Consider the following 27,390-nt stretch of genomic DNA (forward strand, 5'->3'; position numbering starts at 1 on the left):
GGTAGTCGCTGGTCTGTCAGCAGCTTTACTTTCCCATATCGTTGGGCACCCACCCACCCGTACGTCCGTTTTGCAATAGTATCCGTGTTTTTTTAATGCTATTGTTTCGAATTCAAACTCGTTCACTTTTTTTTTTGGAACTGTTCTTTAGAATTGACAAGATACTCTGACAAACTTTGTATCCGTTGTACATCTCGATTATGGACTCCATTCAGGTAAGTTACGTTGGCTGTGTTACAACAGTTTGTCAGTCAGCTGTCAAAAGGTAGCATGTCGTTGCTCGACATTTTTGGCTAGCAAGGGCAGGGCCAATTAGCTTCGAAGTGACACGCAGGTGCAGGTAAGTGTCGTTCTTTCAGTGCCATTGTAAGAGCCTTCTTTTGTCCGATCGGTAACGTTACTACTAATAAATGTGCGTATCTCTTCGTCATTTTACTAAATGGTCAAATGTCCACAGACTACGGTGTCTGGATTTTCCCTGGACCTGGGACCACTGAAAGAGCCACTTGGATTCATTCGTGTGCTAGAATGGGTACGTAAGTAAATAAGTGTTTCTTTAAACAGATTCCACAATTCCAAATTCCTTCTCGACTGTTGAGGTGCTAATGCATTATGAACACCCCAACACGCCAGACATACTAAATGCATTCGACAAACTTGCACAACTGCAAGTGCGGGGAGGAGGGACAAATAAAGCAGCTGCATGTGTTTACCAGGAAGGGGCCAGAGTAACTTTGTTGACTCTGAATAACCACCGTTGATAAGTATTGAGTGTCGTGAGTAATCTCAACGGATTGTGTAGTAAAAAAGGAAATCATTTGAGGAATGCCCCGGCCGGCCTGACGGACGGACGGACGGCCGGCCGGCCATTTGACTGCTAATAATGGAAGCGTATTACGTTTCTGGTGCAGATGACTACTCTGGTGTCTTTGCTACAGTTTGTGTGAACGGTGTTTGGTGCAGCCAGATTCAACCTGATTCTTAAAATGAAATGATTCAGCAGAGCTTTTCAAAGCACAAACGGACCTCATATCTGCATATTTGAATACCTTATTTAGGCAATAGCACTACTGTATAGTTTTTCTAGTCCATACTCAGGATATGTTCATACTGAGGGGGAATCAAACTTCCCCAAATGTTACTTGAGAAAATACATATATAAGTTTACACGCACTGCCATTATTAGTGGATAACTTGAGGTAGGACATTGAGCACATTGCAGAGGGTGGGGCTGCAGAACAGCTGCACGTCAGTTCAAGTTGCAGAGAAAGCGGCTGCAGGGGCAGTGGGGGGGGGGCTCCTCACGTAATGACGTCACAGAGTGAGGACCCCGGTGGTTTTTGCCATGCCTGGTGCTTGGAGAACAGGAATGAGCAGAGATGGCTGAATGGTGAAAAACACCACTCTGGGGCTGAATTAACATTTAAACATGACTTGAAGCTCAAAATAGTTGATTTTTGTTTTTTAAACTTGCTCACTTTAAATGCACAAGTAAGTTACATGCAAATTGTCAGTTTCAGCTGTTTTATTGATAAAAAAAACAAGAAAAAAAACTGTAAAACAATGCACCGTTTGTTACCCCCTCAGTCATTTTTAACCTTTATTAGATTGGTTAACATACTCCATGGCTGTTAAAGTTAAAATGTCACTCAAAAGCACTAGGTTTCATTTTACGATGATGACATTTTGGACTGTGGAACAAATGATTCGAAATCTGAGTCAAGGAACCGACAGTGTTTGATTTTTTTTCTGTTGTTGTATTTTTGTTGTCAATTTCTGCTTGAAATGTCTTACCTTGTGTGTTAAATTTTGTTTCGAATGAAAGGGAAGTCAGTTATTTCCATAAATTGAAGTGTACTTCTCGTGGAGCCAATTCCTTTGATGCGTCCTCCTTGCTCCAATTATAGCAGCACATACAGTATGGCTATCCCTGATTGACTCCTCAGCACTTGTAGTTTGAGATGCGCCAATAATAAATACCCTGCTGGCTATTTCCTTGTAAAGGCAGAAGACCAAAGATAACAAGACGTTTATTGTGCAGGCAGGCAGGCAGGCAGGCGGGCGGGCGGGCGGGCGGGCGGGCGGGCGGGCGGGCGGGCAGGCAGGCGGGCGGGCAGGCAGGCAGGCAGCGAGATTCATTGGCGCATCTCAACTGAAACTTTGGGGTTCAGTTCGTCTGGCTGAGGTGGGTCAAACAAGGCCGGGATGAAAGCTGAGAAATCCATTGCAGTTCCAGAGATACTTGAGTTGGGAGCCATTCTTGAAAGTCCACAGCCAAGCAGGAAACTCAAACGATCAACTCTGTTGCTTTCCTTTCTTCCTGCTGCTGCGGTCAGCAGAGTTGAAGATAGACATACTGGAGCTTGCTTGGTGACTTGCATTGTTAGATGGAAAAGAAAAACACTATTAGATAAAAGCCAGTCAAGCAAGCAAGCAGGCAGGCAGGCAGGCATCCAGCCAGCCAGCCATGGTCTCGCTGAAGCCTGTCTGGAGGGAGACCAGTGACAACTTTCAGTGTCTTTGTTATTGTTGTCCTAATCTTATGCCATTATTGTACACTACGAAAAAGCCCTTTGCATTTTTTTGTAACATTGAATCAATGCGCCATCTTGTCAAATATCTTTATTGGCTTTTTGGCGAGCAAGATGAGTCCAATTCTATGACTACAGATTGTCTGACAATTTCATTTGAATGTCTTCTTTGCCAATTTCCCTTTCAGGTTTTTACCATTTTTGCCTTTGCCACAACCGGAGGTTACTCTGGGACGTCTCACTTCACAGTCAAATGTTCCGAATCCGGGGAACCCTCTGATGTCAAACCTGTTTTTGGATACCCCTTCAGGTAGCTTATATGTATATTTCAGGACTCACTGCATCAAGCATTTGTAAATTTCGAACGGGTAAAGTCGAGGCCCGGGGGCCAGATCCGGTTCACGGCATCAGGCCGGTGAAAGCGAATGTTTTCGCCCAAATTGCAAATTGTCTTGACTTTTTTTGCGTGTGTCTGCAACTTCCAATATGTTTGAAAAGATGTTTCTATACCTTGTTCTTGCTCTCCTGGATCACCAAGTGAGCCAGGTGAGGATTTGTTATTTTACCAGTACAAAGGGCATTCTGAGGAATTGAGAGTCAAGTGTTGTTTTGCCTCTGTAGGTTGTCAGCCTACCCGTACGAGATGCCTTCGTGCGATGGCAGTCCTGCAAATCGCACCTTCCTCCAGGGAGACTTTTCCTCCTCTGCCGAGTTCTTTGTGTGCGTGGGTGTCTTTGGTTTTCTCTACTGCACTGCTACGCTGGTTCTCTACTTGGGTTACCAGCACGTCTATCGTCAGACAAGCCGCGCTCCCTTCATAGTGAGTGCATTCAGATTGAAATAACAATCATTCCCGAACCGGTGACCTTTCTTAAAAGACACATGCGTCGTGGAGTTCATAGAGTGAGATAACAAAGCCTGGAATGCTCTCTCCAAGGATCTGGTGGTGACCGCCGCCTTCGCCTTTCTGTGGCTCGTGTCCTCTTCGGCCTGGGGCAAAGGTCTGACTGATGTGAAATGGGCCACAAACCCAGAGCACTTGGTGGAGAATTGTACACAGTGCCATCCGGGAGAATTTCCCTCCATGGGACGCCTTAATGCCTCAGTGGTAAGTTAGTTGTCATTGTCTCAAAGATGCAGATCATGTCAACCAACTCCTAACAGAAGCTTGCAGAGTGAGAGTGGCCTTAAGCCACAACTCGAGCAAGAAGTGTCGAAAAGTGTTTTTTTTTTTGGGGAACATGAATCATGTTTAGTATTGTATAGAGTGGCGTCTAGTGGTCAAACTTTTGCATCAAACTGTGCCTGCCGCCTATGTCTTTGTTTCTTCCTTCAGATATGCATGATTTGATCATTTCTACTGGCTGTTCATTTTCCCCATCTATTCTCTTGTCTTTTTTACCAGATTTTTGGCTTTTTGAATCTGATCCTTTGGGCAGGAAACTGTTGGTTCATTTACAAGGAGACATCATTTCACAAGGATCCCAGCCCACCCAGCAACATGGAAGAAGGAGGGGCCCCTGGGCCTTAAGTCACATGTTCTCAAGGCAATCCCCTCACTTTCAAGTTTCATCCAAAAAAATGTTTTTTTTTTTTTGAAGAGACCTTTTCTCTTTCCTCACGCTGCAGCTAGTATATTCTAAACAGTTTGAGATTTCTACCTGGTGTTTCTGAAACAGCAGGGCCTATTGGCTTCAAGATGACCTTCCTTGATGTTTTGCCTTCGTGACAAAATGATCAAGTTCAGGGTGTTTCATTAGCCAAAATATCTTTTTTTCATTTGTGTGACGATATCAATGAAAAAAATGTTTTTATGCATTCACAAACCAGGATTCAAGCACTCCCATTTTTTGAAAAAAATGATTGTATTCATCATCTTATGAAACATGGGTGTATGTAGAAACTCAACTATATTTCACATTTTCTTGTCCAAAACATCTTAAGCAAAAGCCATGCCAACCAATAATGTAATGTAGCATTTAAAGTTACTGTGCAAAGCCAAAACGGTAATAATGCTTTGTCCTAAAGAGTGACATTGCTTTTTAACCAGAAAACAGTGACCGCACTGCACCGCATCACACCGGCTGTACATTCAAACCACTGACAGAATCCATCTTGAATTTCCGAAACGCTTTGGGAGCTGCTCATCCTTCCTTATCCCCTACCCCACTCAGCAATTGCGGATGTTTTCAGAAACGGCAAAGGTTCCATTCACGTCGTTAGGGTTGCTTCAAGTGCTTTGAAACATTTCTTTTGCGGCGTACAAATTGAGCTGTGTCAAAATTCCTTTGCAACCAGTAAAACGTCTGGCGACATTTGCCAAAAATGCGCAACCTTGAACGAACTCTACGGAGAAGACGACAAACACGCGCGGCCTTCAAAGTTGAGTCAATTGAAAGACAAGTGGGAACGAGTGAGATCCGCAGGTGCTACCCTTTTCCCCATTCGTAGTTGTTCTTTTCATGTTGTTTCTGCCAGACCCGTCGTACTTTTCGGACAGTAATATGAGCAAAACCTGTTCAAAGACCCCAGTTTTCAGCTTGTACCCTGCAGGATCAAGCTCCCATGTTTCCACCCAAAGCTGCGGTGGAATATTTGGAGTGCGTGGCACTGCCAATCACTCATGGCAATGTTTTGAACTGCTTTTCTGTTTGCGTTTTCCCTATGGAAAAGAAGGGTTGTTTGCGTACTGTGCCTTCTATGCCATCCTGCTGACTTCAAGCAATCGTCTAATATGTGAACCCTGTCTACTTATTACAAGGGTCTATCAAATTCATAGATACTGGCTAATTGCCTTCTTGTTTTACATACAAATGATTGTGTAACAATTGTCTTGATCAGAAATGAAAGGACATTTTTAAGGGTTTGATTTTGACTGCTTGGTAATGTAGTATTCAATATGCTGATTGAATACTTTTACCCATCGTCCCCTTCCGTGGAGTAAAATGTACCCAATTAGTGATTGAGAGGAATCTGATCGTTCATTCAACTTTGAGTTCCATTCGTGTTGGATTGACGCTTATGTTCAAGCACGGTCCAGACAAGACAACGTCTTAACCAGGTAGGTCACTTTCAATCATTCTCCTTACAAGGTGGATCCAGCACTAGACTCGGGCGGGACAAGAACCATTCCGGGAACTTCAAGTCGTGTCGTTGTCTTTCTAAAATCCGTATAAAGTTGGATTCATCGTTGACGCTGTCCCTGTGGTGGTTTTCCGTATCCTTGAAGGCGTCCACCCGCGCCACGGCAACTTCCAGGTCGAGACGGGGACGGGACGAGACGTGAGCGCGACTTATGACGTAAGTGGTTTGCCGCGCAGTGATGATGGCGGTGCGTGAACGCGCAGGGAAAGTAATGGCTGCGCTTGATCGGCGGGTGCCTAGCCTCGATGATTTCGTGGGTCAAAGCTGGACTGCTTGGAGCGAATGGGCCGGGGTGACAGCACCTCATGGTAAGAGAGCGTCACGACGCCACGACTGACTGTTACAAATACGTTTCATCCAAAAGCCAGGGTTTATTTTCGTAAAAACCTAGGGCACAGCTAGCCATGTTACCCAAACAAAGACCCTGCCGGGTCCTAGCGCTGGATGGGTAACATGTTGCTCTCCACTAGCTCCATCTGCATAGGAGTTGGCACGACAAAAAATCACCAGCCAGCCCAACTCACAATAGCGCCCATTGTCGTTTGGATTGTGGTGTTGGGGCTCGTGGAACTAGGGCTTGTCGACTGTTGCCAGTTTTGAACACACCGAACCGGGCAGCATCGGGGCAGAATGGAGCTAGTAGTATGGCTATGCCCGCCCGCATGTAACTTCTTTCCGTCAAAAGCTAGGCTAGCTTGCCATCCAAATGCTTGACCGCCTGCTTAGCGTTAGCATGCCAGCTCGAGGCTGGATGATCCTCAGCGTAGACACTGACTGACCGACCGACCCCGGGTGGGTGACAGAGGAGGAGTCTGCTGCTGCTGCTGCTGCTGCTGCTGCTGCTGCTGCTTCTTCTGCTGCTGCTTCTGCTGCTGCTGCTGCCACCATGTAAATGCTGGCCCAGCCAACCTTTGCTCTATCCAAACGCCACTTCCCGTCTTATTCGGTTAATTGACCCGATTTCTGTGTCCACGTCCAATGTACCGACGTTGGCCATGTTTGTGCCCCCGTTCTTTTCCAAACTAGTCGGCAGCTTTCAGTATTTTGCGCTCAGCCATTGTTTGGCATCCATCCAGTTGCAAGTCTGCTTACAACTCACCAATAAAGTCGGGCTAGACACATTCATCGAAGCACACTTGAACATTGTACTAGACACATTTCATTCAGTGACCTGTGCACCCGTTTGCTCAACTTTGTTTGGGCATAAATGTTGATCATTTCTAGTACTACTTGTTTTGCAGTAATTGACTGTGCAACCTCACATGGTGATGGAGCATCTTGAAAATATTCGTGTGGGTTTTTTTTAGGGGCTGATGTGGATGAGTGCAGTAAAAATGGCAAAAAGGCTGCAGAGGCAATGTCACTCAGCAAGGAGGGTAAGGCTTGCATAGGTTCTTTTGAAAAACCTTAAAATGAGTTTGTAGTTGTTGTTTGACGTGTTAAACGGAAGGTCTTTTTTGTTCTTCGAACAGACATGTCGATCTTCGGCCTGTACCCCGGCTACGACGACTTCTACCTCGTGGTGTGTAGCCACTGTGCTCAAGTAGTGAAACCACAAGCGTTTGAGAAGCACTGCGAGAGGCGACACGGTCCTCTGGCCAAACTTTACGCCCGAATACGTTCGCCGACCCCTCAGTCCCAGCAGAGGCCCCATCACGGCCATTCTCCTTCTCAGGGGACCAATTCCATTCCCGCTTCAGCGTGGGATGGTCGAGGAGGCCAAGGCGGCGGATCAGTAAGAGCAGCCCTACAAGCCCCTCCCACGCCACCTCAGCACAGACCTGCCAAAAACACAAAGGATGGAGCCAGGTAATTGCAAATGGAATGTTTTGGGATTTCTGTGGAGGAATATTGTAATGCTGGCTTGCTTATCTGTCATCAACAGACATTCCCCACTGGAAAAATCCTCCCACAACTGCAACTGCAGCAGCAGCAGTAGTAGCTGCAGCAGCGGCAGCAGCGGCGGCAGCGGCCACACAGATTCATCAGTGTTCAAGCAGCCGCCGCCTCTGGACTCTCCAATTAGCTCGCCACCTTCATCCATCAGAGACCCCCCGTGGCCGCACGGAGGCACCCCGCCTGGTAGGCCTTCACCCTCCCAAAGAAAGGATTCTTCCCCAGCGAGCCACCACCGTATTCCCAGGCCATACAACAAAGTCGCCTCCAGTAAGTGCTGGCCATCATGTAAGGAAGATAGCTTTCGGAAGCTCCGTGCTCATCTCGGACTTTGTCATTCTCAATGTGACGATGAAATGTGTTCCAAGTTGCTTTGAGTGCCAATGCTTCTCTGTGCTTCTAGAAAGAGAGTGTGACTTGGACAAACACTGCGGTGTCCTTGATCCGGACAGGAAAAAAGTCTGCACTCGCCTTCTGACATGCAATGTAAGCTCCAAACATTCACATTTGGACTTTTGAGCCAGACAACGCAAAACTCTCTTGTTTGTGATCACCGCATACATTTTGCGTAGCAGCAAGTGTTGAGACGTTTGACCTCGAGAGGCGCCAAAGGTGTAGGGCTGCCGACCGACCCGACCCCTATGACGTTTTTCAGGCCGATGTTGAAAATGAGCTCGCTCTGTGTTTCCTATTCTTCAGATCCATTCCATCCATCAGCGTAGGAAGGTGCCGGGTCGCAGTAAGAATTTCGACCAGTTAGTGGCGGAACTCAAGACAAAGGTTCGCGACAAGGGCGCACAATCAGCGGAGGGAGGTTCCTTCTGCGGACGCTCCCCTAGCCCCGAGGCACCCGCAGAACAAGATGGGGGGGCTCCACCCTGTCGGAGACCTTTGGCCAGCCTCCCGGCTTTCAGGTTAGCGCTGCTCAAGCCACATCAAACATCTCCAAAATGATACAATACAAACTGCAATTGAGCGTAAGGACTGCTCCCAGTGGCGTGGCGTGGCATGGCATGGCATGGTGAGGAAGGAACTTGCATCTGGAGCTCACGTCCACCACCCAAGTTGCCCGTTTACGTACACATGCTGCGTCTGTTTTTTCCTGAATTGTCCAAATGTGGTAGCCATCGAAGCGGTCGCCTTTGTCTTTCCAGTCGCTCCACAGCTGTTTGGGAGAGCAGCCTCGCCGAGGAGGACGGCCGAGCGCAAGATGAGGGGAGCCCTCTTGTCCACGGAACAATTTCCAGCGACGAAAGTGAGGCGGAAGGAACAGAGGACCCTGTTGATTTGCCATCTTCTGCGACGCACCCAAGACCAATAGCAGTGAGCATTACAACTGCATGTTGATATTGAGTCGAGATAAAAGGACGATAATGCGTCCGCTCTCCCCCAGATGTGCTCCTTTGGCAGCGTGGTTTTGGGCCACGGCATCTACGCCTTTGACAGAAGGCTTCACCACCTGAGGTCGGCTTTTAGTAGCATGCTGGAGCAGCACATCAGCGCCCATCTTTGGAAGTAAGTCAAAGTCAACTGGTCTTTCAACCGCACATTCGGACACTGAGAAATGCGTCTTTTGGAATCCAGGAAAATACCTCAAGCCAGCGGCCATCCGTGTCCGACCCCCTCGCCCAAGATCGTCCCCTCGTCGTCTCCCACTTCCTCGCTCTTGCATTGTAAAGTCCCATCAGCCGCTCGTACCAAGTTCCCCGGGCTCAAAACCTCCTCGTCGTTCACTCGTCTGCTGCTGGGAAGACGCGCCACGTCCGAGAACTCTGCGGGTTGCGGGGGCGGCGCGGGAGCCGCTCACCTAGCGTCTCCGGGTAATCTGACGGTGGCTGCGCATCACGCCGCTCCGGGGCGGCCCAAGAATCCGGTCGGGCGTCCTAACAAGCAGATGAGCAAGCTGCGAGAGGACGCGGTGGCCGCCGCCGCCGCCGTCCGCAAAAGAAAAGCCCCATCCCAGGACGGGGAGCATTCGGGCCCCAACAGGAACTGCGTTAGCCTCCAGGATCGGGGCCGCCCGCCCTCCATCGCCGCTTCTCCCGTTGCCGCCGCGCCGTCCTCCTCCAAAGCCCCTATTCTCTCACCTCTTCTCCACGGACAGACCAACGGTTCGCCGTCGCCCGGGAGCAAAGGCCGGCTCCAGCCCTCTCCGGCGGACTCGCACTCGGCAGCCGCAAAGACAGTCTGGACCTACAGACGGACTCATTCGGAGACTTCCTCCGTGAAAACCTCCTACTGTCGGAATACAGTGGGGGACTCGGGGCCGCTCGGTCAAGGGGGCGGCGGGCGGGCGTCGGAGCACCAGGGTTTCATGAAAAAACGCAAGGGCCTGGAGGATCAGTCGCCCTCAGCGCAGCGCCCGGGCGTGCCGCCTTCCTCCTCGTCCTCCTCCTTGTCCCCTCCCGCCTCCTCTTCTCCTCGCTCCAACTTCTACCCGTGGAAGGAAAGCAAGACTCCGGTCTCCGGCCTGGCTGGTGGCCTGGAGAAGAAGCTGGCCACACAGAAGGTGAGTTGTCACTCCCAGGCCGTAAGCGCAAACACGCCCGTGCTACGAAATGGGCTGTTGCTCACGAAGGAGTTGTTTTTTCTCGTCCCTCCCGCCGCAGCCAAAAGTGCACCATTAATTGTGCCTGCCTTGACGAGCCACAAGAGGGAGCCAGCTCGACTCTATCCCAGACGGACGACGGCCAGCTAGCTGGATTGTGCCTGAGCACGTGCACGCTGTGTTCATGGTGCTGTTTGAAAGGAAGGAACATTTGGAATGGATGGATGGCTATGGACTTGAAATACCTCAAAATCATCCAGTTATGCTGCTAAATGAAATATGTTGGTTTCTAAAAAAAAAAAAAAATTAAAGATCTCCTTTATACATCGATTTTCTGGCTTTTCTCTTTTATTCAAATGAAATGCAGTCGTGTACCTTCAAAACTCTGCTTGATTTTGCAGCAAGCGTGCGTGTGAAGCGGCCAATAGAGGCTCCCTCCATAGGAGTTCCAAGCTTTGGAATTGATCCTGCTGCTTTTGTCTGCAGTCAGGCCCACCCAATTGAGGTTAGCAATGTTACACTTCCAACGTACATCATTTGCGCTTTCTTTGGACTTTTTGTTCAACTCTGCTTAGCAATATTACACTTCCAACGTACATCATTTGCGCTTTCTTTGGACTTTTTGTTCAACTCTGCTGCCTTGACAGCTGATTGGTTGTCTGTCGTCGTGGAGATGTCAGGGACCGTGGGTGGGGGCAGGCGAGGTGGGAAGATCTGCGTTTCCACCATGGCCCAGCGTGGGCATTGTCGGAGCGACCGACAATGGCGCTGATATGCGCCTCTCTGTGACTGTGTCCTCACTGACGGAAGGATGGAGATTCCCGCCGACGTGTGCCGTGGGCGCCTGGTCACGCTCTTACTCTGCTTTTTGAGTCTCCACGGGTCAGCAACCATCGATACAGGTTAGCTCTCCACGCTCCAAAGTACAAAGGACACGTGTGTAACGTGCTGCTTTCACTTGATTGCTTAACTAACAGTCGTAATGCTTTGACTATACGTCTAACTTGACTGGAAGACCAAGAAAGTTGGCTACTGGACCTCAAATTTGAAAAAAAGAAGTCTAATGAGACCGTTGTGAAGTCATGGACTTATTTCTCTCAATTTTGCGCAAACCCCCGTTTATCCAAGTTCTATTTTTAGACATATGCGAAAGCTGGCTCATACGACGTAGCGATAGAAATGTGGCTCTTTCATTTGTCAATACTAATAGTTCATGACAAAATATAAGACAGGAGAGCTTCCCATATTTTTTGCATGCATTTTCTGCTATTCTAACCCAAATTGTGTGGAGGCTTTTCAATAGTGCGTGTGCGAGCTAATCTTGAATGATGTTACCTCATTTCCCTTTAGTGTTTGGCAAACAAGCAGCCTGAGTGCCCCGCCCCACATGTGTGTGTGCGTGTGTGTATGCGGGCGTGCATCAAATGAATTGTGGCTTATGCCAATCTCGTTTTCAAAAAGCTCTGTCGAGTGGAGGGACTGAGCATTTCCCTCCATCCCAACCGACCGACTGACGATGGGCTTTGAGACATTCCTGGAGGTCATTGTAGGAGGAGCTGATGGTTTCCCCTGGAAACAGAGCTAATAAACTCCACGGGCGATTGTTCTCATTATTTGGCCTCGGCTGATGGCGGGGCGGCTGAAATGAGGCTGCCTGCTGCCAAAGCCGGATCTAGCTATCCTGTTCCCATGAAGTAACGCCACCGTCAATTCAAGTTTATTACAGCTAAATAAGAAATAGAAAAGTCTCACATCTTGATGTGAACTAGTGCCATCCATCCGCTTTTTCCAACCACTAAGCACGGAAATACTTGTGTTATTTTAACGATGCGTTTGTCTCCCAAATGATATTCATTCACAAAATGTACGATTTATTTGACAAAGGTCAGCTGTTCGGAAAAAAAATCGTTTTTTTTTTTTTTTTTTTTTTTTTTTCCCCCCTCCCCTCTCGCACGCCCGGTTTGAATAACACCACCACCAGCAATAATACAAACGCTAACGTCATTGGTACAATCATATATGGAGTATGCTTCATTCGTAGAGGGTTGGCGGACTTGACCCAAGCTTTTTGAGTGTTGCAAATGTTTGTCAAAGCAATGCTAACGTCTCCTCAGTGAACGTGGTGGATTTCTGCGGTCAGACCATCCGGGGCGACGGCATGATCATCAACTCCCACCAAGAATCTAAAAAGTACTACTTTGTCACGATGGGGACCGACTGCCATCTGACCATGCAAGGCAGCTCCCCGAAGGACAAGGTCCAGTTCCACTTTCGCTTTTTCCTTGTTTACAGTTTGTTGCGAGTTGCCCCTCTGAGCCCGGCCCCCCTGCTAGCGCTGGAGCCCACCTCTGGGGAAAGCTCAGGGGGGGATCCCTGTCACGCGGGCTCCTTCCTTCAGTTTTACGACGGACGGGACAGGAGCTCGCCTCCTCTCGGACCTCCCCTTTGCGGCAAGAGTCCGCCGCGGCCGGTGCTCTCCACGGGCAACTACCTGACCCTGCGACTGGTCACTCGTGGTACTCAGCCCAGAGTGGACTTTGTGGGCGACTTCACCTCCTTCAGACTTGGTAAAGGCAAGGCGCATTTGCACACCACACTTTGGACACAATTTGGGAGCGCATTTGCATCTCAATGGGAATGGGCATTCCTTTGAGGACAAGAAAGTGGAGTGAGCGAGGAGCCGCAACGGAAGGCGCCACACACAGCACCGTTGATGAATGTTTTGCCTGCCCCTCTACGTAGATGGTCTTTGATGGAGACTTGCTTGCCGCTCACTCTTCCTCCTCAGGTTTCAACCATTCTTTGTGCAGCAGTGAGCCTTACTTTGCTTGCGGGAACGGAAAGTGTATCCCACTCAGTCTGGTGTGCGACGACGAGGGCATCGACAACTGCGGGGATGGGAGCGACCTGGAAGAAAATCTAACCGCAGGGTGCCAAGGTCAGTGGGGTTGAATGACACAACATTCATTTGTGTCTTTGAATCTTACAGCCCGGAGCAGCTTATCTATGGAGCGTTTATAAATCGGGACATTTTGCTTGTGTCCTTGCTTCCTTCCTTTGTCAGCAGGTCAGCTTGTACCAGCAGAGCAGCCAGCAACAGCAATAGCAACGCCGCCGCCACCTCCATCTTTTGTCAATCCCCCCCCCACAGTGCCAACACACTTCAACTGTGGAATTCCACACAGCACTCCTAGTTCTGAGTCCGTTTCGGGTAAGTCAAAGCCAACTTTTTGTTTTCCTTTTCTTTCTTTCTTTCTTTCTTTCTTTCTTTCTTTCTTTCTTTCTTTCTTTCTTTCTTTCTTTCTTTCTTTCTTTCTTTCTTTCTTTCTCTGAAATGATGGTCATTTGTTGAAAGTTAGCGGTCGTGTCGATTCCTACTCTCCCATCAATTGTTTTGCAGACTCTCCTGCCTCTGTGTCCTTGTGGGTACTTTACATGATCGTGGGTGTGCTGGTGGGATCGGCAGCGCTCTGCTGGTGCTGTTGGTCTCCCGGCTGGTTCCTGTGGCGCATAAGTATTTTCCGCTTTTCCTCACGCTGCAACTCACCGTGCGCCTCTTGCCAACTCTGCGTCAACAGCTGCGCTTCCAGCAAGGAGCAGCGTCTGGCAAAGGTCAGCCCACAGCCCGCGCCCAACCGCGTGCTCGTCCCCGACGAAAGGCTTTCCGCCGCCGCCGCCGAAAGGCTTTCCGCCGCCGCCGACGAAAGGCTTTCTGCCGCCGCCACCGCCGACGAAAGGCTTTCTGCCGCCGCCGGGCTTTAAGCAAAGAGCACCCACCGGTCTGTTTGACCAGTGTGAAGAATATTGAGCAAGAATTCCTCACCATGGACTTTGACTCCCATCGAGCTTTTTTTTTTTTTTTTGGAGCTCATCGAAAATAGTTGAAAGCATTTGACTACAGGACAACCGGTGTTTTGTGATCTACAATGATGCGACTCTGAAAAGCAGGGTGTCGACTTGTCTCGGATTGCAGTATGTTTCGCTTGTCACGGGTTGGAGTTTTCTCTCTAAAACCTCGCAGAACATCTTATCAGTTGAATTTTATGTTGTACGTAGAAACTGTGACCTCATTCTTGCTCCTAGATGTACATTGACAAGAGCACCTGGGAACTAACTGTCTTCCTTCCTTAAACAAAAGATGTGTGTATTGCCCAGATAGATCGGATTCATGTGTCCTCTTTGTCACGGACTCCAGATGGAGTAGCTCAATAAGGTTTGTTCCAGCAGCCACCACGGTGTGTGTGTGTGTTGTGTGACGACATCACACACAACCCACAGTAGTCTTTTCGAGATTTTGAGTACGACTCAAGGCCGTAGGCCTAAAGCAGAAATCTAGTGTTTCTAAGCTCCCCGCGTTGCCAGGCAGCACCACACCAGTGGCCTTTTTTTTTATCGGCCCAAGTGTACAAAATATGTGCATCAACGTATAATATACATGAGTCACGCACATAAAGTTGTGCCTGTGTGTCACTCAAGATAAGGTCAACACTCCATTTGAATGTTTTTGTCATTAACTTGATCTACGCGTTCTTTACTCTGAAAAAAAAGTTCAAATGGTAACGTAATGCTAAGTAGTGAGAAGGACCTTTGCTAAACAATTGTGGCATGTCTCTGTCTACGCTAAAAGAAGAATGTTGCGACATTAGGGGACTGTGGTGAAAATTGGACACCACGCATACATGTATCCAGGCCGCTGTGGTGAGGCTTTCATTCCCAGCCAGCCAGCCGATATGAATGTTCTTCCTGTCGTGATGCAAAGGTTTTCCCGACAGCGAGTCATTTCATGACGCTGCTGGCTCAGTATTTGTAATTGGCTAAAAAACATTGACGTTATCTCACCTTTACAGCACTCTCTGTTGTTCTCAGTGAGTCAGACAAAGCTTGTTTGACTCAGGCTTTGGCAAGGAGGAGTCCACAATGTTGACTTTGGTATACACTAAGAACCTTTTAGAGTAAATAAATCCTTGTTGAGCAAAAAAAAAAAATTCCCTCATCCCATTGTCTCTTTGATTCGTCTTTCTATAGCTGACCCTTTGACCCCTGTTAAAGTGGTATAGTGTACAGCTTGTGGGTTCATGTTTGTGCTTGAGAGCCAGACTGTGGGAGCATTAATGACTTTACTGATCTTTTGCGAGACACTTAAAGCGCTGTAACCCAGCTTGAGGAAAGAAATAAAAATGCCTACTTCAGAGAGTGTGTGTGTGTCTGTGTTGTGTGCGTGCGTGATTGCGTGATTGCTCACGCGCGTGATAAATGATCAAGTTGAGTTTTTGGGGTGTTAACATTTGGAGCCCATTGTAGATTTTATGGTGAAATAGCAATAAGAGTGTCTCTCAAAAGTCATCTGGTAAGTGGCAAATCGAGCATAAAAGGCAGCCAGGCAGGCAAGCAGCCACGCAGGAAGGCAGCAGGAAGGCAGCCACGCAGGCAGGCAGCAGGCACGCAGGCAGCAGCAACGCAGGCAAGCAGCCACGCAGCCAGGCAGGCAGGCAGGCAGGCAGGCAGGCAGGCAGGCAGGCAGGCAGGCAGGCAGGCAGGCAGGCAGGCAGGCAGGCAGGCAGGCAGGCAGGCAGGCAGGCAGGCAGGCAGGCAGGCAGGCAGGCAGCCACGCAGGCAGGCAGGCAGGCAGGCAGGCAGGCAGGCAGCCACGCAGCCACGCAGGCCCTGCACTAGCCGCTAGATGGCTGAGTGAATGGCTTGTTTTACAACAACCTCTTTTTTTTTTTTTACGTACTCTATTAGACTTCCAAATATCAAATCTACTTTATTGATGTACCAAAACATTGCAAGTACGTATTTGGGCTGCTTTCATTCTGCCACTAGGGGGAGCTATATGACTACAACAATTGCAGTTGACCTTTCCAAACGACAACAATACTGTACTGTCGAATAGTACTGCTCCTAATAACCATCGCAGTCTTGACATGAAAAGTGCTTGTGCAAGAAAGAAAAAGGTGTATAGATGAACAGTCACAGTTGAGTATAAAAAGAGCACTTGAAACTCCTTTGCTCTTTTCATTCACGTGTTCAAGCAATGTCGAGTGTTAACTTCTTGAAGCGTGTGGCCGATTGGCCAAAGTTCTTTGACCTTGGAGCTCGGTAAAAGTCACGCTCCGGACGGTGTCCTGCTCACGCTCTTCCTTTTTGGCCCGCACCTGGGGCGTCACGGAGGCCACGGGCTGCGGCTCCTCGGCCAACCCGAGGAGCATCTCTGAGGGCTCTCCCGAAGAGAAGGGCCGGGACGCCGTCTCGAGCAGTCCGATGACAGTCCCCGCGAGTGCAAACAGGGAGCCTATCAGGTAGACCTTGAGCAGATGTCGACTGGGCTTTTGGCCGAGCATCTCCTTGGCGAAGACCATCAACTCGCGCGTGCTTTCCATTTCCACTGGCTCTTCAGCCGATGGCCGAGAATTGGCTGGAGGCAGTGTTTTGATCTGAAAGAAAAGATCATCAATTCAATATTGTGGGCTAATTGTGATGAATCGATGACCCTTTTGACCAGGTGATATTATTTACCCAAGATGATGGTGGATTGTTTGAAAAGATTTTTTTTTTGTTTCAAGTCGCTCGAAATCAAAACAAAGTACAGTACAGAAAGAAACGAATTGTGGAGGTTTACGCTCGTTCAAATTGTGTGTTTAGTCCAGACCTTTTGAAGAATTGTGCAATACAACTCCCCCGTAGTCAACAGCTGCGTCAGGCAAAGGTTTTTGGAGCCGTGTTAAAAGAAACTTACTTGAGCTGTTGTCGAGAGGCTCATCTTCATCCAGAATTGTAGTCTGCTTCCGGTGATGGTTTATATCCAAAGTGTCTCCACCCACTTGCCACTTGCTCCATATTCATGAGGTGGCAGGGTTGTGCAGGTCCTGGGCCGCTGGTACCGCGGTGCTCCTTGAACCAAATGTCACGTCTCCCGTTGCGCAAGCGCAAGCACTGTGGGCAGCAAATGCGCTCTTTCTTGCTTTCTTTCTGAACAGTGTGTACCTTAGTAACCAGTGACAAGATTTCACAAACATGCCGCTTGACTTTCTGCTCCACCTAGCCATGATTGAAGTTTGTAAGTATTTTGGAAGGAACAACAGTTGAAAATATCAAACGTGCTTGAGCTCATTTCCTGACTTGTCTCTACAAGATGGTGCTTTGTGGACTTGATATAAATAACACTCATCCACAGAAAGGGAGTGAGAGGATTTGCTTTTCTTCTCTTCACATAATAAATAACATGCACAGAAAGGGAGCATTTGCGTTTCCTCTCTTCATATCGTAAATAACATGAACAGATGAGGAATGAGAGGAACGGTTGCGTCACCCCGCTGGAGTGGAATTGTACAGCGCTCGCACATAAACACAGACAGCAAACAAACGTGTGTCAGAAGATGACTAACAATAAAATGTCCACATGCGCTATCTGAATCATTCATTTGAGAAGAATGTGGTCATCCAGAACTTGACATACTGTTACTGGACAGACGATTTGAGTGAGTGGCTAAGTGGCCCCGGCCGGCCAGACAGTCAGCCGGCCAGTCGGCCAGTCAGCCGGCCAGTCAGCCAGTCAGTCAGCCAGCCAGCCAGCCAGCCAGCCAGCCAGCCAGCCAGCCAGCCAGCCAGCCAGCCAGCCAGCCAGCCAGCCAGCCAGCCAGCCAGCCAGCCGGCGTTAAAAGAGATAAAAAACACCAAGTTGCTGCAACACTTCCACAGAATGGCAGAAGGCATGACGGTACTTGTCTTGGACGTGTAGTCTCTCTCTCTCTCTCTCTCTCTCTCTCTGTCTCTCTCTGTGTGCGCGCACTGGTTGAATCACAAGACACACCCTGTGCCAGCATGTGTGGGGAATTCTACGCGTGTGTTCAATTGGGCCCCGTGGCTACCTTTGCACACAAGCCAGTCCTCAGGCCACTTGTTTTGTCTGCGGTTCACATGTGTTGTTACAGTCAAGAGACTTTTACTCCTTCCTTTTTGTGTGGAGACATCAATATGGAGGAACGAAAATCAAAAGCAAATAAAAGTGACAGGAAAAACAAATAGTACCATTGAAAAAAAAAAGATCACTGTATCAACTCATATTTCATTGTAGTTAGGGATTTAGTTGTCATTTCTTTTGTTATTGACTTGATTTTCCTTTCATTTTGGATTCTATAGGTATTTGCTTCAGATGGATGGATAGTTTTCTTGTTTTGATTTCCTAAAAATAAAAAGTGTCATGCGCTCATCAGATCCTATGTTTTGGAACATGTACTGACTACATATCATTTTGACATGATCTTCATTTTGTGTAATTGTCCTACATTGGCACTCATCTTTATGAGTCGTGTGTGTGTGTGTGTGCATTGATTCATGGAGAGAAAGGAGTGGCGCTGAAGGGTGTGACTCTGACACACTATCATATTGTCCAGGTGTGTCTGGGCTTGGTATAAGTGCAGCAAGGCAGCGCCACGAGCACCCGGTCGCTGGTGGGTGGGCATCGACGACAAGGTGACGCTCAGATTCAAATCTTCATTGAAATGCTTTGCCGTCCGTCAAGCTAATACGTTGACTTGCCCTTCTCATGCGTAGATCAGAAAATGGCGCTACTTTTACTACTGACAGGTAAGAGGCTTGTTTTGGGGGTTTTTTCTTCTTCTTCTTCTTCTTCTTCTTCTCATCTTTCGCCTTCACTCTTCTCCGGTACCAGACGTAAATCTGCTGTTTCTGTCCATAAACAAATGGAGTCTTTCCAGTGGTGGCTAAAATACCACACATACCATACCACAAGGAAAGAATGCTTTCTGTCATGATGGCACATGTTGAGAGAGTTTCTTTGGGCTTGCTTTAGCATTCGCACAAGGCATATTATTTTCAAAAGAACACACGAAAGAAACTTCAAGAATCAATCTTGTCCAATCACTCGCTTGATTGAAAGACAGACTGACAGAGATAAAAAAAAATCCCAATGTAACGAAAATGTATTCCAATGTTTTTGCTGACTGACTGACTGACAGACAGACAGACAGACAGACAGACAGACAGACAGACAGACAGAAAGACAGGGGTCAGATCTTACAAGTACCAATAATGTAACAATGTGCTCCCCCCCAGCCGTGGCAGCGGCGGTATCTCACGCCCAGACCGACTGCTCTGGAGGAGCTTGTTACCCGCGCAGCAGCGACCTACTGGTGGGCCGAGCCGATCGGCTCCGTGCCTCCTCAACGTGCGGGCTGAGTGGCCCCGAAGTCTTCTGCACACCGTACCAACAGGTATGAACTGCTCCCATTCCAATGAAACGTCCTTTCCTTTTTTTTTTCGACATTTCGACTGCTGTTCATGATGTCAAAGATAAATCCGCACTGTCGATGATATGAATTGAGACAATCTGCAAATCTGCAAACAGCTGTCACCAATAACCAACAAGCCATTTTTGCTAAGAAACCAAAAAATGCAGTCCAGCCTTGGTGACCTGTCTACAAGACATGCTTTTTTGAGAGTAATTCATCACATGACAGAAAAGAGCTTATCATGTGAGTAGGTAGCGGCAGATCACACTTTTGCGTCTTTCCAACGGGCGATTTCAACACAAGAGAGCAAATGAGGCAGAGGTCATGGTGAACATGGACACGCACGCACGCCCGCACGCACGCACGCACGCACGCACGCACGAGGTCCGTGGTGGGTGCTTTTGGCTGGACTGCCCGATGGCCTTTTAGTCAGTCAGTCAGTCAGTCAGTCAGTCTGATTGGCCTGCCAGATGGTCATGTTGCAACTGCGCCCTTTATCCAACATTGTTCATCTCATGAACAGTCTGCAGATCATTTGCAGACTCAGCACGGTCTAGAAACATTGTACGAGGAGGCCTAATATTTGGAAAAAAGTCCCTGAAAAATGTGAAGGCATGTTTGCCGAGGCCTATTTCAAATGTTGGCGCAGCACAGCCATTGAAATTGGCTTTTGACTGAATTTGCTTGAAGTTCTTCTGTCAACACAGAAGGAAGGGCACGTTGACACTTTCACAAATGTTGAATGACCATTTGGTTTGGGTTTTGCCGAGATGATGTTTTAGCCTCATTCCTGACGTTCTGCACGCAGCCTTTCCAATCTGCCCGAGGGAACGCTAAGCGTCATAGGCGTGTCGTCTCCTCCTCTTTCGAGGTGACTGCATATTTTATTTCTTTGCCTCGGTGACTTTGACCAGACAGAGACTTCCATGTCACTTGACACCTTCAACTAAGGCGAGCAATAAAGATCAACAATGTTTAGACTAATCAGTGCCATGCTGAAGGAGTGAATGCAGCACCTTTGACACTATTACAAATGGAACCAGCGCCACATATTTACATTTCTTCATCATCATCATGGCAACAGCAACACACTAACTTTGCAAGACAACAAACTCATGTTGGATTTGAGCAATATGAACTCATACTGGATTTGACCAGACAAAACTCATTTGTAATGCTGCGTGTGACCTGAGACACGTACGCATGATGAACTTGGGTGACGTTGGAACAATGAACAACTGGTTGGGAACTTTTCCCTAGTCTGTCTTCCAGGACAGAGCTTCCAAATATTGACTTATCAGGCAACAGCAGCCACTGGGATGTCACCACAAATACTTTGTTATTCATTTGATCATGCGACACTGTAGAAAGGAACTTGATTACAGGATGCAAACATGCAAATCTTTTCTATGAATACATAGAAATATACCTGAAAGACTTTCAAATGATATTTGAAAATAATATGGTGCAGGACAACCTGCGATTCTCAACCCTTGACGACGTCATTGGTTCATTGCATTCTCAACGGAACAGCCAGCGCAAGTCTAGTCTAGCGTGTTTGCGGCTGTGCTGCTCTGCTCTGATCTGCTCTGCGCTCATCCGGGCATGTCGATGCACGAATCCCCCCCCCCCCCCCCCCCCCCCCCCGCTCATTTGGCCACAGAAAGTTGTCTGTGTTTCCGTCTCAACATTTGATTCTCGCAAGAAATGAAGTTATCGTCTTGCCTTATCCTCATTCAAGTATTTTGTCATCCTGAGGACCCCACCAATTGATCGATCAATTACTTGCCCATGTTCTTGTGTGCACGGAAAGCCTTGAAGTACTGACTATAATTGAGTTGTTTTTTGTTTTTTTTTCTTGCTCAGAGGAAGATGAAGTGCTGCCCGTGTGACTCGAGAAATCCAAACGGACCACTGTCCCACACTGTCCCAGAAGTCCTCTCCACTGCCGGGCCGGAGAGATGGTGGCAGTCCAAGAAAGGTCGGCAAAGACGTAGCACATTTTCGGAATCGAAATGACACAAGATACTTACTCGATGACACAAGGCACAGTTCACGTGAGGAACTTGTTGCCCTAACTCGCTCCAAAACGTGATCAATGTCGACCTGTTGTTTTGGAAAAAATACAATTTGTCATCATTGAAAGGTCAACGCATGTCAAAGATGTATCATTTCCATAACGATACGCTCTCATGTGACTGTTTTCCCTTTAGAGGTGTCTCCAGTAACATTTCATTTGGACCTCGACAATCTATTCAAGCTTGACAAGCTGGTCCTTGATTTCAAGGTGTGTGAAAATAAGCACCGTATCTCCCCTCCCCGGAATAATGGATGATATTTGATTCGATTCTGCTTTTGTTCATTCAGGGCCCTCGTCCCAACGCCCTGGTCGTGGAGAAGTCGATGGATAACGGCAGGACGTGGCAGCCTGCCATCTACTTTGCTGCAGATTGCCAGCGATCTTTTCCAGGGGTCCCTACGGCCACTCCCGTGACTGAGTATCAGGCATACTGTTATAGTCTGCCCCCTACTGGAGCCAACCCATACCAAGATCACAAAGTAAGGAAGGACCAAGTCCATTTGTGATACTCCCAAAAGCAGCACGCAGAGTTTCTCCAGATGATTGGAACACTTGAGAAATGAAAATGGTCAATATTTGATGCTATTGCAGCATTGTGACACGAGTCTTGTCTTTTTCAGATTGAGTTCAGTCCGTTGCAGCACTATCCCTATATCCCAGATCCCAGCAGCCCAAAGATGAAAGGTTAGTAGGTTGTTTGTCTTTTGTTTTTGGGATCCTCACTGGCCGGCCGGCAGATTTCCGACGGACTTTTGTCTGGTGGTCCATCAGAGGTGACGGGCTTGACGGACCTGAGGGTCACCATGGCAGAGTTGGGCGACGTGCCACGTCAACCGGGCAGAGCTCTCAGTAGGTTTTTCGCCGTGAAGGAGATGAAAGTGATGGGCAACTGCATGTGTCACGGCCACGCCAGTCACTGTCTGCTGGAGGCCGTCAATAAGGTTTGCTGGCTCACTATCGCTCCGAGTGCGCACCCTTCCGAAAGAAACGCACAAATAACCAAAGCGACGGACGGACCCTAGGTGAGCCCGCAGTGTGACTGCCAGCACAACACCGCCGGCGTCAACTGCGAGCGCTGTGACGATCTCTACAATGATCTACCCTGGAGACCAGCGGAGGAGGGCAACCCTCACACCTGCAGACGTAAGACAAAACTGTGGGAGAAATAGGTCAAGGAAGTAGCATTTGTCCAATTGTCTTTGCGTCCGCCTCAGGCTGCGAATGCAACAACCACGCCCAGCGCTGTCGCTTCGACCCAGCTTTGTATGAAGCCAGTGGGCGGAGGAGCGGAGGTGTGTGCGAAGGATGTTTGCATCACACCACGGGACCAAAGTGTGACCAGTGCGTCCCTGGCTACCAGCCCAATCCCAACAGCCAGATGGACCGTCCTGATGCTTGTATCCGTAAGTAGGGGGGAAAGGCAGCATCAGGAATCTGGCTACATTTTGGAGCTCTTGTCCTCATTGGCGCCAGGTTGCGTCTGCAATGCCGAAGGGACGCCCGACGGGGGACGCTGCGATGACAACACGGGCCTGTGTCGGTGCAAAAGCAATGTCGAAGGGCCACGCTGCGAGCGCTGCAAGAGAGGCTATTATGGCCTTTCTGCATCCAATCCTCTGGGTTGCTCAAGTGAGTCAAGCGCCTTCTTCCGTCTCGTGAGCTTTGTTATTTCGCGGAATTCATTCAATCTTTCTGCTCTCCAGAATGTTCCTGTTTTGCACAGGGCTCACTTTCAGATATTTGCGATCCAGTCACCGGCCAGTGTCCCTGCCGACCACACTTTCACGGTCTGGCTTGTGAAGCGTGTGCCAGAGGCTACTGGAAATCGCCGCAGTTCCAGAGCTGTGAACTTTGCAGGTGTGACCCCACCAAGTCCTTCAGCGATACCTGTGACCAGGTGGGAGCCCCGAGTACGACTGTGCACTTTTAGCAACAAAAAATGGATTCGGTCAATATTTCAGTTGTTGTTGTTTTTTTTTTTTCCTTCCTTGTAGTTGACAGGCCAGTGCCAATGTAGGCCAGGCTTTGCTGGCCGTACATGTACTGGTTGCCCAGACAACACATTTGGTGATCCTCTCATTGGCTGCAAGCGTGAGTCATATTTCAAGATATCGGCGTGTTCTCTTTTTGTGAAAGAGGCACATCAAAGATTGGGTCTGATTGCTCATCCATCACCTATCATTGATCCATCGACCGAATCTGCTTTTGCCAGCTTGTCAGTGTGACGCCCAAGGTACCCAAATTTGTAACAAGCAGACGGGAAGCTGCCTGTGCCGTCCGGGCGTCACGGGGACTCGATGCGACTCGTGCATGAGGGGACGCTGTGACAATTTTCCCGACTGCAAGATGTGTCCTTCTTGCTTCTTCACCATGGATGCGCAGCAAAAGGCCCTCCGTTTAGCAGTGGAAGGCTTCACCTTGAAAGTGCCGCCTCGTCCGGGAGGCTCCGGTGACCTGGGAACTTTAGGGCCCCGCATTCGAGTCCTGGAAACTCGTCTGAATTTCATTCGGAACTCCGTCGCCCTTCCTCCCAGCTCGGCAAAACAGATTGATGACGCTCTGTCCCAAATCGACAAATTAAGGTGTTTTATTTACATGATATGGCAAAAATCTCATGCTAAGACGTGCAATCCATTTTTGATGGAATTGTTTGGGTTGCTCTGACCCAGCAATCAGATGCAAGCTCACAAGCACAGCATCCAGGGGCATTACTAACGCCGCATGGATGAATAGGAAGCATTCGGCTCACTCACGTTTGCTTCGCAGGGACCGAGTGGACAAGGTAAAAAATGACCTCTCTCCTTTGGAATCAAAACCTGACCCGAGCAAAGAGCTTGACAAACTTCAAGGCCTTCTGGACAGCCTGAACGGGGACTACAACATCAAGAAAGAAACCCTAACAAACACAATCACTCCCGGCAACTCAGGTCAATGATGGAAAAAAATAAATAAATAAATAAATAAATAAATAAATAAATAAATATATATATATATATATATATATATATATATATATATATATATATATATATATATATATATATATATATATATATATATATATATATATATATATTAATATATATATATATATATATATATTAATATATATATATATATATATATATATTAATATATATATATATATATATATATATATATATATATATATATTGGCACAGATGCATATGTACACCAACAGCCTACTCATGTTGAGTTTTCCTTTCATGCAGGAGATTTCTCTACCATCAAAAACGCCTACGACGATTCCACAGATGCCGCAAAGAAAGTAGATGAAAGCAAAACAACGCTGAAGGAATCAGCTGATTTCAGGGAAGACACTTTAGATTTGCAGGAAAAAGAATATCCAAACAATACCAGAAATCTCAACAAACTCAATCAGAGCATGGCGTCCGGCCCGGACCTCACTCCTGTTGCTAAAAAGGTACTAACTAGGCCAGCCAGCGACGTTTTTATTGACTTATGTGACCTCTTTCAAGTCACTGATGTTGTTTGCCATGATTGTTTGATCAGGTATGTGGCAGTGTTCGGTCTGAGCCCTGTACCCCGCTCGTGTGCGAGGGTGAAGATTTGTGTCCACCGGAAGAGTCTTTGCCATGTCAAAAAGGCTCCACGTGCGTCGGCGCCCTGCCTTTGGGCAAGAGGGCCGATGCCGATGTGAAGGATGTGAAAGACCGGCTGGAAAATCTCAGCAACAAGATTACAGAAGCTGCAGAGAAGGTACGAAATGGAGGGAGGGACCGAGGGACCAACGGACGGATAGACAGACGGATAGACGGGTGGATGGTATATTAACGTACCTCGTGTAGTATCCAGACACACTTTTGTATTCTTTTGTTTCCACAGCTCCAAGACACCCAAGATAACACCAATGACATGAGACAGTCAGCAGACAATCTGTCCAATACGATTAGGCAGGCCAGAAATGACCTGGAAGATGACTTACAAGAGGCAAAGGATGTGGTGAAAGATCTTAAAGATTTCCTGTCAGGCACGTATTTTGATTTGGAGTGTTTGCATTTCGGCAAAATGGATTCAATATCGTCACGTTAGCTTGCTTTATTCAGAGCAAGCGTGTGGATCGGATCATACTTTGCAAGTACCGAGCTGGATGTTTTGTTCCGCTTCCAACTTGTCTTGTCGCTCTTGCTTCAGACCCGTCCACCAACCTGACCCACATTCAGGACGTGAGTGACTCGATCCTGAAAACCAAGCTGCCTTTGAGCCTGGCTTCTCTCAAGAAAAAGCTGGATGAACTGAAAAATCTTGCCGCCAACCTACCAGACAGTACGTCCATATTAGACGAGTCAGAGCCACAGCTGGATGCAGCCAGAAAACTGTTACAGGAAGCCCAAGATACCAGGTGAGAGCTCGCGAGATAGATTTGGTTCTTCCGATTGTAGAGTGAAATTGGACTTGCCTGTGGAGAAAGGCGAGCTTTTTCTCAAAGTGCCATCTTGACAGGGACATGGCCCAAGGGGTGAAAGATGACGTGGACGAGCTGCTGGCGGGCTTTGACTCTGTGGAGGACTCCCTCGCCGACATGGAGGACAGATTGCAGAACAGTATGGATTCCATCGACAACTTGAATAGAACCCTGACCGAGGTGGGGCCCTCTTCCGAATCATTTTCAGTACTGATGGAGAGGACATTTGCAGAAATGCTTGCGATTGATTTGATCCAGGCCAAAAATCAACTGAAACCGGCAGAGAAGACGCTGGATGATGTGTCAGCGGTGATTCAGCCAATCCAACCTCAACTGAATGAACTTCAAAAGCTGCTGCAGAATGCATCCAAAATGGCCGAGGATGCGCAGGAAACTGCGGACCGAGCTGGGGATGAGGCAGATGCTGCGGATAAGGTTAGCCTCCTCGCAAGTCACGGGATAGATACGTAGGAAGGACTACAGTGGCATTCGTGACGGTTTGCTTCGGTTTCCCAGGAGCTGTTGTCAGCGCAGGAAGAGTTTGATCGCCTTAAAGATAAGGTCGCCGCCGCCGGAGGGCTTCCTGGAGACAAAGGCCCGGGGGCCGAACAGCTTTCAAAGCTGAGGGAAGATGCTGGCAATCTGGCCAATACCACTGGCGCCATGTTGGATGCTCTCCAAGGTAACCCTTGTGAGCTTGAGGTCTGCTTAGCTGCCAATATTTGCCAAACAGAGTGGATGATTTATTTATTCAAGCTACATTGGAAGAAAATGAGTCAAATGATGGTGATGATGTGTCAAGTCTCTCCAAAGCAACGACGCCTTTGTTATCGCTCCGCAGGAAAAGCCGATTCTCTGAAGCAATTGCAGGACGAGATTCTTCAAAAGTCCAAAAAGCTTGAGGGACTTGATGACAAGCTTCAAAACCTGGTGACCCAACTTCAAAAGAAAGCCCACGATTTGAGTGTCTGCCAGGGCTGAGCGACCGGTAGCTTCTTTCACGCCATGCCGCAGGACAGTAGCAAAACTCCTTCCTCCTTGATCCTCTTGGATGGACGGACGGATGGAGCAGCGACTTATCAATGTTAAGAGCCACCTTTGCTTAGCACTTAGTGAGGATGTCAGTGCGTTCATTTGTCATGACAAAGGTCAACACAAAACGGATCAGTATCACATTTGCCTAATTTGAATTGATGTCGCTAATTCAATTCTTTCGAAAAATTGTGGAAAACTAAGTGGCAGGTCTTTTTCAAAGCATTGAATGTGGTCGTCATCATCCATTGCACATTCATAAAGCCCTTTGAATATGTTGCCTTACGCTTATTTCATTTCGTGGACCTAGGACAGGCGATTACGAAAAGGACAAATGATGTCATTTTTTTGGGACACCCTGTACTATTATTTATTGTATGTTTTGTTATCGGTGCAGAACCCATCCTATTTAATAAACGCTTTACTTGTGCTTCTTCAAAGACTTCAGTGGTAGATGAACG

General features: G+C 48.0%; 5 protein-coding genes across 10 annotated transcripts; 4 read left to right on the forward strand and 1 right to left on the reverse strand.

Moving 5' to 3' along the window:
• Positions 1 to 34: 34 nt before the first annotated feature.
• Positions 35 to 4,357, forward strand: sypl2a (synaptophysin-like 2a). Its single transcript, XM_085923115.1, has 6 exons — positions 35 to 215; positions 458 to 532; positions 2,720 to 2,841; positions 3,153 to 3,351; positions 3,469 to 3,639; positions 3,937 to 4,357. The coding sequence occupies exons 1-6, from the start codon at positions 201 to 203 to the stop codon at positions 4,060 to 4,062; spliced, it is 708 nt and encodes a 235-aa protein (XP_085779241.1). The 5' UTR covers positions 35 to 200; the 3' UTR covers positions 4,063 to 4,357.
• Positions 4,358 to 4,680: 323 nt separating this feature from the next.
• On the forward strand, positions 4,681 to 10,444 carry atxn7l2a (ataxin 7-like 2a). 6 transcript variants are annotated; one of them, XM_085923096.1, is made up of 12 exons: positions 4,681 to 5,592; positions 5,710 to 5,831; positions 5,916 to 5,983; positions 6,983 to 7,051; positions 7,148 to 7,484; positions 7,561 to 7,841; positions 7,975 to 8,057; positions 8,271 to 8,485; positions 8,726 to 8,894; positions 8,965 to 9,086; positions 9,156 to 10,080; positions 10,181 to 10,444. In XM_085923096.1, the coding sequence occupies exons 2-12, from the start codon at positions 5,827 to 5,829 to the stop codon at positions 10,196 to 10,198; spliced, it is 2,292 nt and encodes a 763-aa protein (XP_085779222.1). In that variant the 5' UTR covers positions 4,681 to 5,592; positions 5,710 to 5,826; the 3' UTR covers positions 10,199 to 10,444. The 6 variants fall into 6 exon arrangements, with proteins under 6 accessions (XP_085779222.1, XP_085779224.1, XP_085779223.1 ...); XM_085923098.1 differs by having other exon boundaries at positions 5,761 to 5,831; XM_085923097.1 differs by having other exon boundaries at positions 4,681 to 5,831.
• Positions 10,445 to 10,930: 486 nt separating this feature from the next.
• On the forward strand, positions 10,931 to 13,881 carry ldlrad2 (low density lipoprotein receptor class A domain containing 2). The gene is made up of 5 exons (XM_085923833.1): positions 10,931 to 11,021; positions 12,234 to 12,686; positions 12,908 to 13,057; positions 13,184 to 13,330; positions 13,520 to 13,881. The coding sequence occupies exons 1-5, from the start codon at positions 10,931 to 10,933 to the stop codon at positions 13,879 to 13,881; spliced, it is 1,203 nt and encodes a 400-aa protein (XP_085779959.1).
• Positions 13,882 to 15,970: 2,089 nt separating this feature from the next.
• Positions 15,971 to 16,952, reverse strand: g0s2 (G0/G1 switch 2). The gene is made up of 2 exons (XM_085923121.1): positions 16,856 to 16,952; positions 15,971 to 16,553 (listed from the first exon to the last, which is right to left on the reverse strand). The coding sequence occupies exons 1-2, from the start codon at positions 16,883 to 16,885 to the stop codon at positions 16,164 to 16,166; spliced, it is 420 nt and encodes a 139-aa protein (XP_085779247.1). The 5' UTR covers positions 16,886 to 16,952; the 3' UTR covers positions 15,971 to 16,163.
• A 1,722-nt stretch (positions 16,953 to 18,674) lies between these two features.
• On the forward strand, positions 18,675 to 27,369 carry lamb3 (laminin subunit beta 3). Its single transcript, XM_085923122.1, has 22 exons — positions 18,675 to 18,705; positions 19,195 to 19,352; positions 21,237 to 21,351; positions 21,584 to 21,657; positions 21,738 to 21,929; positions 22,071 to 22,134; positions 22,222 to 22,391; positions 22,473 to 22,593; positions 22,665 to 22,853; positions 22,924 to 23,079; positions 23,154 to 23,347; positions 23,445 to 23,541; positions 23,663 to 24,032; positions 24,217 to 24,377; positions 24,684 to 24,895; positions 24,985 to 25,191; positions 25,318 to 25,462; positions 25,627 to 25,834; positions 25,936 to 26,077; positions 26,156 to 26,332; positions 26,414 to 26,579; positions 26,739 to 27,369. Exons 1-22 carry the CDS (start codon positions 18,681 to 18,683, stop codon positions 26,876 to 26,878), a joined length of 3,483 nt encoding a protein of 1,160 aa, XP_085779248.1. The 5' UTR covers positions 18,675 to 18,680; the 3' UTR covers positions 26,879 to 27,369.
• Positions 27,370 to 27,390: the final 21 nt, after the last annotated feature.

Source organism: Syngnathus leptorhynchus, chromosome 11 (genome assembly GCF_054491065.1).
Source record: "Syngnathus leptorhynchus isolate UIUO chromosome 11, UIUO_Slep, whole genome shotgun sequence".
Lineage (NCBI taxonomy): Eukaryota > Metazoa > Chordata > Actinopteri > Syngnathiformes > Syngnathidae > Syngnathus > Syngnathus leptorhynchus.

Coding starts and splice junctions, on each gene's coding strand:
- lamb3 (XM_085923122.1), top strand. CDS start 18,681: ATGGCGCTACTTTTACTACTGACAG. Junction 24,896..24,984: donor TCACTCCTGTTGCTAAAAAG/GTACTAACTAGG, acceptor TTGTTTGATCAG/GTATGTGGCAGTGTTCGGTC. Junction 26,580..26,738: donor CATGTTGGATGCTCTCCAAG/GTAACCCTTGTG, acceptor ATCGCTCCGCAG/GAAAAGCCGATTCTCTGAAG.
- sypl2a (XM_085923115.1), top strand. Junction 533..2,719: donor TCATTCGTGTGCTAGAATGG/GTACGTAAGTAA, acceptor TTTCCCTTTCAG/GTTTTTACCATTTTTGCCTT. Junction 3,640..3,936: donor GACGCCTTAATGCCTCAGTG/GTAAGTTAGTTG, acceptor CTTTTTTACCAG/ATTTTTGGCTTTTTGAATCT.
- g0s2 (XM_085923121.1), bottom strand. CDS start 16,885: ATGAAGATGAGCCTCTCGACAACAGCTCAA. Junction 16,554..16,855: donor GCCTCTCGACAACAGCTCAA/GTAAGTTTCTTT, acceptor CTTTTCTTTCAG/ATCAAAACACTGCCTCCAGC.
- ldlrad2 (XM_085923833.1), top strand. CDS start 10,931: ATGGAGATTCCCGCCGACGTGTGCCGTGGGCGCCTGGTCACGCTCTTA. Junction 13,058..13,183: donor TCTAACCGCAGGGTGCCAAG/GTCAGTGGGGTT, acceptor TTCCTTTGTCAG/CAGGTCAGCTTGTACCAGCA. Junction 13,331..13,519: donor TAGTTCTGAGTCCGTTTCGG/GTAAGTCAAAGC, acceptor ATTGTTTTGCAG/ACTCTCCTGCCTCTGTGTCC.
- atxn7l2a (XM_085923095.1), top strand. CDS start 5,854: ATGATGGCGGTGCGTGAACGCGCAGGGAAAGTAATGGCTGCGCTTGAT. Junction 5,984..6,982: donor CGGGGTGACAGCACCTCATG/GTAAGAGAGCGT, acceptor GGTTTTTTTTAG/GGGCTGATGTGGATGAGTGC. Junction 8,486..8,725: donor GCCAGCCTCCCGGCTTTCAG/GTTAGCGCTGCT, acceptor TTGTCTTTCCAG/TCGCTCCACAGCTGTTTGGG.